Source organism: Numenius arquata, chromosome 12 (assembly GCF_964106895.1).
Source record: "Numenius arquata chromosome 12, bNumArq3.hap1.1, whole genome shotgun sequence".
NCBI lineage: Eukaryota > Metazoa > Chordata > Aves > Charadriiformes > Scolopacidae > Numenius > Numenius arquata.
The window spans coordinates 14,258,063-14,270,618 of NC_133587.1; the positions used below are offsets into that span (position 1 = coordinate 14,258,063).

At 54.2% G+C, this 12,556-nt stretch overlaps 1 protein-coding gene across 1 annotated transcript; it reads right to left on the bottom strand.

Moving 5' to 3' along the window:
- Nucleotides 1–328: 328 nt before the first annotated feature.
- GSS (glutathione synthetase) lies at nucleotides 329–12,240 on the bottom strand. The gene is made up of 12 exons (XM_074157692.1): nucleotides 12,110–12,240; nucleotides 10,596–10,741; nucleotides 8,962–9,037; nucleotides 8,281–8,420; nucleotides 8,013–8,129; nucleotides 7,468–7,548; nucleotides 5,929–6,006; nucleotides 4,075–4,141; nucleotides 3,249–3,443; nucleotides 2,989–3,070; nucleotides 2,481–2,670; nucleotides 329–1,761 (listed from the first exon to the last, which is right to left on the bottom strand). Exons 1-12 carry the CDS (start codon nucleotides 12,236–12,238, stop codon nucleotides 1,638–1,640), a joined length of 1,425 nt encoding a protein of 474 aa, XP_074013793.1. The 5' UTR covers nucleotides 12,239–12,240; the 3' UTR covers nucleotides 329–1,637.
- Nucleotides 12,241–12,556: the final 316 nt, after the last annotated feature.

Consider the following 12,556-nt stretch of genomic DNA (forward strand, 5'->3'; position numbering starts at 1 on the left):
GGACCATGTTACAGTGCTCTCCTGCTCCTCACAGCTCCAGGTAACCTTGTGCTCTTGCTCCTCATGGTGCTTTCTCCTGGAGACGGTCGTACTCGGCACCCCTCACCTCTCCATCCACTGGTTGTACTGGGCCAGTGCCACAGAGCTGGGTCCCAGGCCACTTCTCCAACAGGATGCTGTGCAGCCTTACAGCAGCCAGAGCAGAACCTGCTGGGTTGGCTTCAGCAGTCCTCAGTGTGAAGGTATGTGAAAGGGCCCTGTCCAGGGAGGAGGGAGCCCCCTCCCCTTCACCTCTCATTTCAGACAAACCTGGCACAAGACCAGTGTTCAAATTCGCATGTACATTTTAATCTCTGGCTGAGGGTAATCAACCCCCCTCTGCAACAAAAAAAACCACCCAGGAATCCCGGAATCGGTCACACTCACAGAACTGAGCTCTTTCCAGGGTGAAAGATCGGTGATTGGAGCACCCAACGGCAGTGGCAGCCCGGCGGGGTGCAGGCACGGCAATCAGCACATTCATTCTTCAGAAATAATTGGCTTTACATGGCTTCTCTCTGGTGTCACTGAAAAACCAGAGCTGAGGCCACCTGGGCGCTTTACCTGAACGCTGCCGGAAAGGGGCATCTTCTTGTTTTGCCTTGAACTGCTGGGCTGAGGAGGAAGAGGGGCTGGAGGAAGAGGGATGGAGTCCCTCCACCACTGCGTTGTTCCCACCGAGTCACGAAACCTGGAGGGAGACGTCTCACCCCCTGCTGGTGCTGGTCCCGGATTAAAGCCCTCAGCAACTGCAATTCTGTCACCTCCCTGCCACAACAGTCCCAGTCTCAGGCCACCCCCACGTCCCAGCAGGACCATTACCGAGGTCAGGGCTCCCTGGCACCGCTCTTGGGCTGCACAAGGAGCAGACCAGCAGGAGATGCTCCGTGGGTGCAGTGGGATGCACTGGTACAAGCCCTTGGGGAGTCAGGGTTTATGGACACACTGGCTGCGACACAAGGCTCCAATTCAGCATCACGCTGGGATCTGCCACTATCATTGATGGATTCTCATGCCAACCCAAGGGGATCTGTTGGACAAGGCGACAGGAGCAGGTGCAGCTGTCCCACAGGGAGGGCAGGGCCTGCCAGATGCTTTCTGTGCTGCTGCCTGCCTTGCGTGGCACAGAGGCACTGTTTGGGATGAGCTTCCAGTCAAAAAAAACAGGAGTTGGGCAAAGCAGAAGCAAGAGGCCCTTGGGTGAACTAAACTAGGGCCGCTATCCCCTTGTGCGGGAACCCTGAGGATCCTCAGGCACAGGGAAAAGTAGAAATGGGGGCAGCAGCACCTGAAGGAGGGCTGGAGGGGCCACAGGCATGCAGAGCTGGGCTCCCCTCTTACACTCTGGAAAGCACTGGGCCACAAATCCCACATCCACCTTTCTCCTCCTAGTCCCCGGGCTTTGGGTTTCTGCGTCTCTGGAAATAACGCAGCATCGAGGAGCATGAAACCGGGCACAGCGCAAGGGCCTGTTGTGGCAGTTGTGTCCACGCAGTCCTTCCTCCCAGTCTCCAGAACCTCAGCCCGTGGTAAGCGCACCCTAAGGAGAACATCGCCGTGGCAGACCAGCTCTTCGGGCAGGATGAGGCATCGTCTCCTCACACCAAGAAAGGGGTGTCCAGCACCGCCACCCCAGCCGCCACCCCGCCATCTGCGTGCTTGGTGGCCTTTGTCCGCAGGAGGTGGCCAGCAGCCTCGTTCATCACCATCTCCTTGCCCCGTCTGCAAAGAAAAGGGCACCTGAGCAGCTGCAGGCCAGAAAGCTCACAGCATTTCACCTTGGACAATTAGATTCACGTTCCCCACCACAGGGCAGGGCAAGTGACTGGCGCCTGCAAGCCCCAGGGCTAATGAAGAAGTCCCTGTTCTGTGCCACCAGCGACCGGCCATTTCGGTCTGAGTGCTCCACACATGGGCAGTGTCAGGTTCTGAATGCTGCCAGAGATAATTGGTTTCTAAAATTGTATGAGAAGGACTTTAATTTATAAGCTCTGGAAAGATTTCTATGGGCCTATGAGGGTTTTAAACAGAAGCAGCAGCTATTTAGGGTTGAACATGACTGTGTTAAGCCTTCAGCTATTTCTGAGATGGCCAGGGGTTCAGAAAAGCACGTGGCTGCATCCAGAACCCACCAGTGCTCCCAGAAATCAGGGCTGAGACGCACCAGTTCCATGTGGCCATTACACCAGTGGCCACCAGCACCAGCTCCGCTGTTTTCCAACAACCCATTTGGCAGCAGGTACAGAACAGCGGTTCAGTGTCTGGACACAGCGCCCAGAGCTGCTGCCAGGGGCAGAGACTGAAGGGTTACCTCTGTCCCCTGTACTTCCACCTCCCCAGAGGTATCTATCTGCCCTGCTACTGCTTCAGACAGCACAGAGGGGACAACGCTCCCAATCCAAGTGCCAGGAACCACCCTGTAACATGAACACGTTTCTCACCTGACGTAGACACCAAAAATCCCGAGCTCTGAGATGCACTCAGACACTTGGAGGGGACTGTGGGCCCTCAGCAAGTAATTCATTGCTGGCTGCGGTTTGATTTTATCCATCAAGATATAGGAGGTTCTCTCAGGGCTACCTCTGATCTTCTCCAGAACCTGCCTGAGCTCTTCGCCATAGAGGTTGTTCCCTGACAACAAAACCAGCAAGTCAAGCACTTCCCAGCACAGAAGCCACTAGTCCCAGCTCTGCAATTGGCCCTGGTGGCCCCAACAGCCCCTGCCTTTGCGTCCCCACGTGCTGCCTGGGCTCCCCACACCCCAGCTCCAGGGCCTGGGGACGTCCTCCAGGAGCAGGACCATGCTGCCATGACTAGTCCCCATGGCTACCAGTAGCTACAAGCCACCCCCCTTCAGCAGAGGACTAGGAGCCATCACAGAGCTACTGCCTCTCCTGGATACAGCACGAACTGCAATGAGAACCCGCAGGGACCCGCTCCAGCTCCTACCTCCACCTTCTCGCTGGGGCTTCAGCACAAACCGGTCAGGATCAGCGATAGCCATGGCAGCGATCTTGTCTCCCTCTTCGCCCTGGCAGGAAAGGATGGCAACAGCAAAGCATCAGGGAGGAGCAGGGGCTGAGCAGGATCAACAGGGTCCCCCAGGGACCACAATGAAGCCTTCTCTTCTTCTTAACCAAAGAGAAACATCACACAGGCCAAGCACATGTCTGCACATTCCTTCCTGCTCCAGCCCCGCTCACACTCACCATGTCCAGAGAATAGAGTCCAGCAAACGTTGCTCGTATTCGAGCCACAGCCTCGGGGCGGCCAGGCAGCAACCTCTCCAGCGTCCCTGGCCGGCTCAGCTCCTGCTGGACCTTCTTGGTGCCTGCCAGTTGTGTGGCAATGTCAGGGCACTTCACTGCCCTCGATCTCTCCAGCAACAACCGCGCCTCCCAGTTCTGAGACAGAGCAACCATTCCGTCAGCAAAAAAAAAAATAAATTAACAAAATATAATATGTTTTTTTCACCCTTTTCTGTTCGTATGATTTGCCTCCTCCGCCCCTGCCTGGCAGAGATGGCGGGTGGGAACAGCACTCCGGAGACAAGCAGAGGTGCATACATGGATTTTCCACCACTTCCGGGAACAGCACAGGCAGGTTCATCCACAGCCTTGGCCTGCACCTCCCCAGCTTGTCCAGTGCTGCCACCTCCAGACAACAGCAGGATCTGCCTGTATTATTATCACCTGCAGCCTAATAGTCCTAGCAGAGGACAGAAAGTGGTCTGCAGATCAAGCCTAAACCCTTTAAGCAGGTGCCGGTACTTGTGTTAACCCATATTTTACAGAAGTAAGTCAATGCTGCAGTAAGAGGTCACCACGAGTGGTTATTAGAGAAGTCAGTCACTCATTTTCCTTACTGGGTGAGCACCAGGGACACCCACACGCGCTGCAGTCACAGCCTCCCAGTCCTATCAGCCACACGCGCAGGACTAAGCCCACCCAGGACAGGACAGACACCCCTGGGATCACGGGGCGTTTCAAATCCACTGGGCAAGGCCACAGCACGGGCAGAGGGGACAGTACTGACCTTCTGGTTGTAGTTCTTTGGCACGTAGCCCTCTCTGTAGTATACCACTGCTACCTCCTGGCCATCCCTGGAACAGAAACCAGAAGCACTCAAGAGAACCAGGCCAGCCTCTGCTCGAACCCCACCACCACCAAAGGAGCTGCAATGGGGTCAGGGAGGGAATGTGTCTCAGCATTTGCCCCTTCTCCTTGGCCTCCTCAGCTGCTCCTGGCTGCCTCTGCCAGAGGAGGTGAGGACTGGAAGCCCTGGCTCCTCTCCTCTGAGCCCCTGCTCCAGCCCAGGACAGGGCTGGCTTGCCATGTCCTGGGAAACAGAGCTGACACCCGGTCTCTGCCCTGACTAACCAAAGTTGCAATAATTCAGGCACCCAGCCCAGCAGGGAGGTAAGAATCGTAATTTTTTTAATAGCTTTTGCCACTGGGAGAAGGGCAACGGAGCTGGCGAGGGGTCTGGAGCACAAGCCTTGTGAGGAGAGGCTGAGGGAGCTGGGGATGTTCAGCCTGGAGAAAAGGAGGCTGAGGGGAGACCTTCTCGCTCTCTACAACTCCCTGAAAGGAGGGTGTAGCAAGTGGGGGGTCAGTCTGTTCACCCAAGGAACAAGTGATAGGACAAGAGGAAATGACCTCAAGCTGCACCAGGTCATTTTTTCTAGTATCCATATTATTAGGAATTAGGATATCAGGAAAAATGTTTACACTGAAAGGGTTATTAAGCCTTGGAATGGGCTGCCCAGGGAAGTGGTGGAGGCACCATCCCTGGAGGTATTTAAAAGCTGGGCAGACGTGGTGCTGAGGGACACAATTTAGATCAGTGTTGGGTTGATGGTTGGACCCGATGATCTGAAAGGTCCCTTCCAACACAGGCAATTCTACAATTCTTAAAGCTGGGAGGGAACGGGGACCTTCTCCAGTGGCAATTTAAGGCAGGACAGCAACTCAACAACCTGCCCAGGTACCAAACCATCCTGCCAGGGCAGGGCTGTTAGTGTACATGTAGCACCACACACCCAAGCTTTGGACACACAAACTGTGCCGTGTTGAGGGAAAGCAGCACAGAAACTGCTGGGAGCCAAGCAGTGAAGTTGTAAAGGGGTTCATCAGTAAGAGGAGAGGATGCTCTGGAGGAAGTACAGTGGATACATTTTCCCCTGAACTGCCTGGCGATGACAAAAGTATTCATTAATTAAACACAGCAGAGGCACCAAAGGTCAAACCATGGAAAAATTAGCCTAACTACAGAAAAAACATTGGCATGAAACCGTATCTTCCTTTAGGCTTGTACGGCTCTCCACACATCACCATGGTAATAGGACAAATGTCACACTTGGGACCAACTGCCAGCACTTGGAGCCTGCGACCTGCCTGCTGACCTCCACAGGGAGTGGGCAAGACGCTGAGTGTGTTCAAAACGAAGAGATACCGTAAGACATGTAACGCCTCCTCCTCTAGCGCTAATAACCCAGCCCAGCTCCCACTGGCAGAGCATCACGTGAAGGGTAAACAGGAAATATCTCCGTGGAAGCCTCTGAAATAGCTGTGACTGTTCGTAGCAGATGTATGTGGAGGAAGTAAAGATCCCGCAGAGGTCATAAGGCTGCAGCTTGAAGGAGGGAAATGATGTTTCCAGCTGTAAGGGACTGACGTGTGTATGCAAAAATCTCACCACTGTGAAAATAAAATCATTTCAGCTCTAAGGGGATGCAGAAGCAGCAGTCTGGAGCACGGAAGAGAACTGCTGTCTCAAAAAGTTACTATTTACACTCAAAACATACCACCAGCTTTGGTTGAAAATTCCCATTTACAGCCCTGTGTGCCCAACACACAGCCAGGAACGCGCACCTTGGCTCATACTCACATATACAGCCTCCTGGCATCATCCAGAGAGCCCTTTTCAAACACATCTCTGAATTGCTTCCTGATGACCCGAATGTTCCTGTTAAGAGAAGAGTGGGAGGGTCACCAGGCCGGGCATAGTTACTTGAGCTAGAAATCACTGGTGGAACCTGTGGCTCCAGCAAGGAGGATCTGGAGACTCCTTCACAAATAACCTCAGGCTTTGTACTACGCAGCCAGAGGAAGCCTACAGGCCAAAATAGTCCCTGGTTTTGGTACCTGTCCTATGTTTCACTGTCAGGAGCAGAACACAGGCCTAAACACCCTGGATTTCTCCATACTCACCTTTCACCTCCTGAAATGTTTCTATGAAAAGTCAGTATTTTGTATTTTTTATCCCTACACAACAGAGTCACCTACTGCTGGTTTCAAACCAAGAGCAGCAGAGTGACTTCCTGCATGTCTTACCTCCTTCATGCTTTATAGTCTTTCCTCCACACAGCGGCAGTGTGGACTTGCTGATCCGGAGAGGAGATGCCACACGCCTCCCACCACTCCAGCACAGGACCTTATCAAAACACCTCCTTCTCCCAAGTCCTTTACTCTGCTACCATGTTGCTTGCTTTGCCCAGATCTTTCACAACGGGTTTGAGGGTTTGTTAATTAAGCTTTTATGAAATACCCCATGCCCACCCCCAAGTCAGAGAGCAAGGGTCAGGACAAGAGGAAATGGGCACAAACTTGAACATAAGAAGCTCCATCTAAACATGAGGAGGAACTTCCTTCCTGTGCGGGTGTCAGAGCCCTGGAACAGACAGCCCAGAGAGGTGGTGGAGTCTCCATCTCTGGAGACGTTCAAAACCCACCTGGACATGTTCCTGTGCAACCTGCTCTAGGTGGACCTGCTTTGGCAGGGGGGTTGGACTAGATGATCTCCAGAGGTCCCTTCCAACCCCATATCATTCTGTGATTCTGTGAGCAGGACCCTCATTAACCCCACTCCAGTCCTTATTGTCTCATCTAAGAGACCTGGCCCACAGCAATGCTACCACTGGTGCAGCTCCGAGGACTACACACCCACAAAACCAGCAAGGAATCAGCCCTGGAGGCCAGATGCTTTGATGGTTGTTGGTATTTCCAGCGAAGAGCTGGTGAGAGGCTTTGGGAGGCTGGTGTGAAGACAAAGGTGGGCATGAGGCTAGGCAGGAGGCCACTGAAGGAACGCTGAAGACAGCTGTGTAACAGGCCATGGAGATAAGTCCAAGATAAAGGCTGCCCTGTTACATACCGAGACATGCCCTCTCACAGTCCCAGAAATGAAGTGTTTGGACTTTATCCTTGAGTAGGTGACAAAGTAAAAAGCAAAGATTCTGCACAACCCCATCTTTCCATGACCTGCTCCTACACACCCCCCCCAGCGCCGTGCCTGCTGGGGAGCCCGGAGACACCCCACAAGCTGCCTTGAGGGAAACACCACGACCCAGCAGCAGTTCATTCTGCTTCCCTCTTCCAAAACTGTAGCATCTCCTCCCTCTCCCATCCTAGGAAAGTCAACCTTTACCTGTTCCAAAGCTCATTTTCTACGCATCGCTGGTCAAAAATGTTCCTTTGGACTTCTTCCACCAGAAACATCACCACAGCACTGGAAGAGATAGGGCAAGGACATCATTAAGCCCAGAAACATTCTACAAGCACCCAGGATCACCAGCTTTTGGTCTCCGTGATTCAGGCTTCCTGCAGTGTTCCTGCTTTGTTTTTTCCAGCGTTTCTAAGGATCAGTCTGCAAATAGAGTGCAGTACCAATCCCATGTCATTACCAAACCAGTGCAAGGCACAAGCACAAAGAAGGAAAAGGCAGGAGGAAAAGCGAGCTCTGTGCAGGGCTGTTGAACCACACAACTCCTCCAGGGTCTCTCTGCACCTCTCTGCCTTTGCGACACAGCAGCCTTGCACACTAAGACAATCACATTGCTCTTCCTAGGGTGCCACATGCTCTTTGAGAGCAGCTTGTCCAGCATCTTTCAGAAAGCCCGGTTTCAAAACCAAACACTTGGATCCCCAAGGGAGACAAGACAAACCAGCCTTTAGCATCTCCTCTCTCCTTACCTTGGTGAACCGTAGAGCTCCCAGGCTTTCGCAATACCCACGGCGAGCCCTTTCGCTGGGTTGTTGGGGAGCAGGCGTGTCGCCTCCTCAGACTTTCCCAGCACTTTCAACACCTGCCTGGGGAACAGAAAAAAACCCAAAAGCTCTAAGTGCCAGGGCAGCCTCCCATCAGACCTAGGGAGCAGGAATTTGGGGAGCACACAAAGGCAAGGCCACACGGTACGGCTGCTGCAGCGCCTGGCAGCAGGGGTCAGAGATGCTCCCTTACCCATGGACCGCGGCAGTGCGGGAGGTGAGGCCTCCGAAGCTGGCAGCAATGGTGTTTATTTCTATCTGCTTCAAAGCCGGTGTCCCATCCACCCCGCAGTCAAACATGTAATCAGAGCGGTTTATGCCTAAAAACACAGACTGAAACAGAGGGGAGGTGAAGTGGGTTCTCCCATGGCCTTTAATTGCAAATCCCTTTGATGACCTCGCTTCAAAATCCTCCTGGGGCAGATCCAACCACCTTCATTTTGATAAAAATCTCTGTGAGACATGTCTGGGGGTGCTCTGGCCCTTGCTGAGGGCCTACAGCCCCCCTCAAAGCTCCAGAGGAGTTAGCAACACTCGTGAGAGCAAAGGAGCTTCTGCAGGGACAGCCTATCAAGCACAAGTCCTGACACGGCTTGCACTCTCCCAAGGCTCCCAGAGGACAAAGACGAACCATATTAAACCCTCCCAGTTAAGGCCTGACTGTTTCCAACACCACTAACTAAAGGGCATGACCATCAAACAGGGCAAGGTCCTGAGCTGTAACCACGACATGGTAGTATGGGGAGCAATCAGCCTGATTTCGGGACAGTTCAAAGCCCAGAGCAGCAAGCGAGCTCGCAGACAGAGACCAGGCAATCCCACCCCACTGGGAAGGGAGGAAGATGCTGAGCACTGGGGTCTTCTGCCAAGGTACCTGAGCCAAGCCTTCCTCCAAAATTTGCACGTGGATTCTGAAGAGCCGAGCTGTGAAGTCATCTACCTTGATGGTGCTAGAGAGAAAGACAGAGCAGATCAACCCCCTTACACTGTCACAGGGGAACATGAAAATGAATTCCTCTCCAGAGAGAAAAAAAACCTCACCAGGGACATTCTCCTGCACAAACAGCAAGGCTGTGGCTAGACCAAGTTAAAACCAGCACTGTTAAGCATCTCACCACGAACACACTCTTCATCAAGGGCCACAGTGCACAACTGTAGCACAAACCCAGTTCGCTCAGCACAGCTGCTCTACAAAAAGCACCGCTGCGCAGGGGGGACTTTCATTTGCAGGGCAGAGAGAGAGGACAAGCAAAAGCAAAGAAATGCAGCGGAATTCTGCAGATTCAGGACAGAAATCAGAAGTCTCTCTATGCCTGCATACACAGTTCACAGAAGAAGCCTCAGGAGCTTCATCAAATTCCCCCTGTCCTGCTGGGCTCCAAATCCCGTGTGGTGTGGTGTCAAGTGCTTCAGGGGCCCTGCTAGAGTAGGTCTGGCTTTTCTTCAGCGTCCCAAATTCCTGAGCCGATTGTGAGCAGCACCTCCAAGGAGCTGCCCTGAGACTGCGCGAATGTACACAAGCCCCAGGTGCTGGGTTCCCTAACCACAGGTATAAACGTGCCCACACAAGCTCCGGTTGCGGGCAGCTCTGGAACAGGCGCAAGCATTAAATCAGCTCTGAGGGGTCTGGCTTCAGCAAAACAAGAATGATGATGGAGAATAGTCTCCTTTGCTCTCTCCCAGTGCCAGAGAGCCTGCACAGACAGGCAGCACAGAACAGCCAGCAGGAAGGGCAATGGGTTTTGTGGAAGCATCAGCCCTACACATTATGGGGGCCAGAGTCAGGGATGGTCACTCCAGCACAGGGCAAAAGCCACCAGTAAATCCAGCAGAGCTCATGAGCCAGAGCTGACCGGTCCTCCAGCACCCAGAGTTTGCAGGTCACCTTCCCGGCATGGCTGGGAAAGCAGGGGACACAAGGAGACAGATCTGAGGTAGGCGTGGGGGAAGGAACAAACACCTTCCCTTCAGAACTGCGGGCAGGCAGAGCTGGTGGTTATCGGATAGCCACAGGCAGATGCAAAACAAGACCAAAACAGACTACTAAATCTAGGACTCAAAGAAGCCTCCAGCAATTTGAATTTAAGGCCTAGGGGCCAACAAGCTCACAAGTAAGAATTCACAATCTTTAAACGGTGGCAAAATCGAAGATCATGGAATCACAGAATTGAAGAAATCATAGAATTGTCTAGGTTGGAAGGGACCTTTAAGATCATCTAGTCCAACCATAAAACCTAACTCTGACAAAAAAAGTCTGATCGTTGCAGGGAGTGAACTCTTGGCCAGATGTCCCATCTTCTGAGGCCCAAGGAGACCTCAAAACACAGAGACTTGATGGAAATTAGTCTTAGGACAAATAATGCAGCGAAAGAGACAATTCCTGCAGAGGCCAGGAGTGCTTGCCTCAGCTTGAGGGAGATGAACAGATGGAAGGTAGGAATGCCTGAAGGGTGAGAAATAGCTTGCACTTAAAACACATCGTTAAAATGCCACATGAAAGAAAATTACCTGGCCAGAGTATGCTCCAGGAATTCTTTGTTTTGGCTAATAGCATCCACCAGCAGGTTAAAATCTTGCTGAACAGCGTACGCTTGTTCAAACAGGGCACTTGGTACTGCAGACGGGAGCAGCGTGAAGGGAGCATAATTCACCACCTGCAAACAAGAATGTGGCAGCAGAGAAGTCAGGTCTCAACACACAAGGGTCCACAGGGCTGGAAACCCACCCTGGACTATGCACTTTAAGTGGGGCTAAAAAGGTGCTTCCTCTGCTTGGCTGAAGGCTCAAGCCATCTCCAGGCTCCCTTAGTACACCCTGGACTACATGTGGACTGGACTACATACGTGTCTACATGGCCTCATGCCCGCTTACCCCTGACTTCTGACGGGTTTGGTTTATGAGCCATCTGTGGGGTCCTGCAGAGGCAGGAGCAGCTGCTCCAGAGCTCCAGCTGTGCTGAGGGCTTCCCTCTGAAGGATGATGTTTCCACCTTAACTGGAGAGCACCATCTCTGAAATGTCTCAGTTTCAGAGAAAAGGTGAATTTGCCAGTCCTAGCTTTTGGCCATCAAGAGTCGTTTCCTTTGATCCCTGCTCACTGAGTCCCAGGGGTTACTCCAGACGCCCGGCTCACCCCACAGCTCAGGCACAGAGTCACCCTCAAAGCCAAAATATTATTACATCAGAGAGAACTTCCCAATTCACTTTGATTTTTACATGAGCCAAGGGACACTGGCAGTGCGTTTGTCCTCTCCTCCCATGTTCCCTCTTCCTCTCACCCCTTGAGGTTCCCTCAAGGCCCTGACCTGACCATGGGGTTGACATCATGGAGCAGCCCCTATGGTGGAGACCTCCCTCATCATACCTCTGCCAGCTCCAAACACATCTGCCTGCTTGCCCACAGGCTCTGCAGGGACCTGTCCCCAATGGTGTCCCACCCCTCTTGCACTGGAGTAGTTCCTTCTCTGAGACACCCTGTGGCATTCCCCTCCAACAGGCCAAGCACCCCCTCCCTCAGCATCCCCACGCCAGCCAACCGCCAGAGATTCACAAGAGTAATCCCACATGTCGGCCACCCCTGTCCCCATCACCTTGTCCCAAGTACGGAGCATATGCTGACTTGTAGCTGGGAGCAGACCAAAACCAGAGGCCCCTCCGAGCAGGACACTCCCCTGGTTCAAAGGATCATTTGGGTGGTGAGAGGCTGAGAGAGGGATGAACTCCCACCACCACACACACACACACAGGGCTCTTGGCCATTTCCCAAACCATTCCAGATCTATCCCTCCCCTTAGGAAAGGGGAACTGTATCGCAGGGGTGTCTCTCGGGGCGATGTGCTCATCAGCAGGATGGGGTGTGGGTTACAGCCCCCCAGGCCGGCTGTGGGCAGCTTGGGCGCTCACGGCAAAGCGCTGCGTCTTGACCCGGGATGGCGGCCGGCTCTATACCGGGCTCCTCTCGCTTTGCTGACTCACACCCTGGCCAGGACCGAACGCCTCCCGTGACCCGGCTCCGCCGCTTACATCCGAAGCGTTGGGCTGGCCCTCGGTCCGCATCAGCACGCCCGCCAGCAGCGCCGCGTCCACGGCCACCCGCGCCGCCTCCTGCACGGCCGCCTCGTTCCGCAGGACGTCCTCCCACGGCGCAGCCATGGTCCTCGCTGAGGAGGCAAAGGGGAGTCACCCGCCTGGCCCCCAGGGCCCTTCCCGCCCGGGCTGGGCCGAGCGCCGGGACCCGGCCCTGCCTCGGGACCCGGCCCTGCCTCGGGACCCGGACGCGCCTCGCCTCAGGAAGGCCGGTACAGGACCCCCGCGGCGCTGCAGGGCTCCGGCCTGCACAGTGCCGGGCCGCGACACCCCCTCACCAGCCGGGGCCCGGCCCGGCCCACCGTGACCCCGACCCCTCCCTGAGGCGAGCACCGAACCCGCCGCCCCTACCTGCTCCCCGCCGCTCCGGCCCGCCGCGGCCCG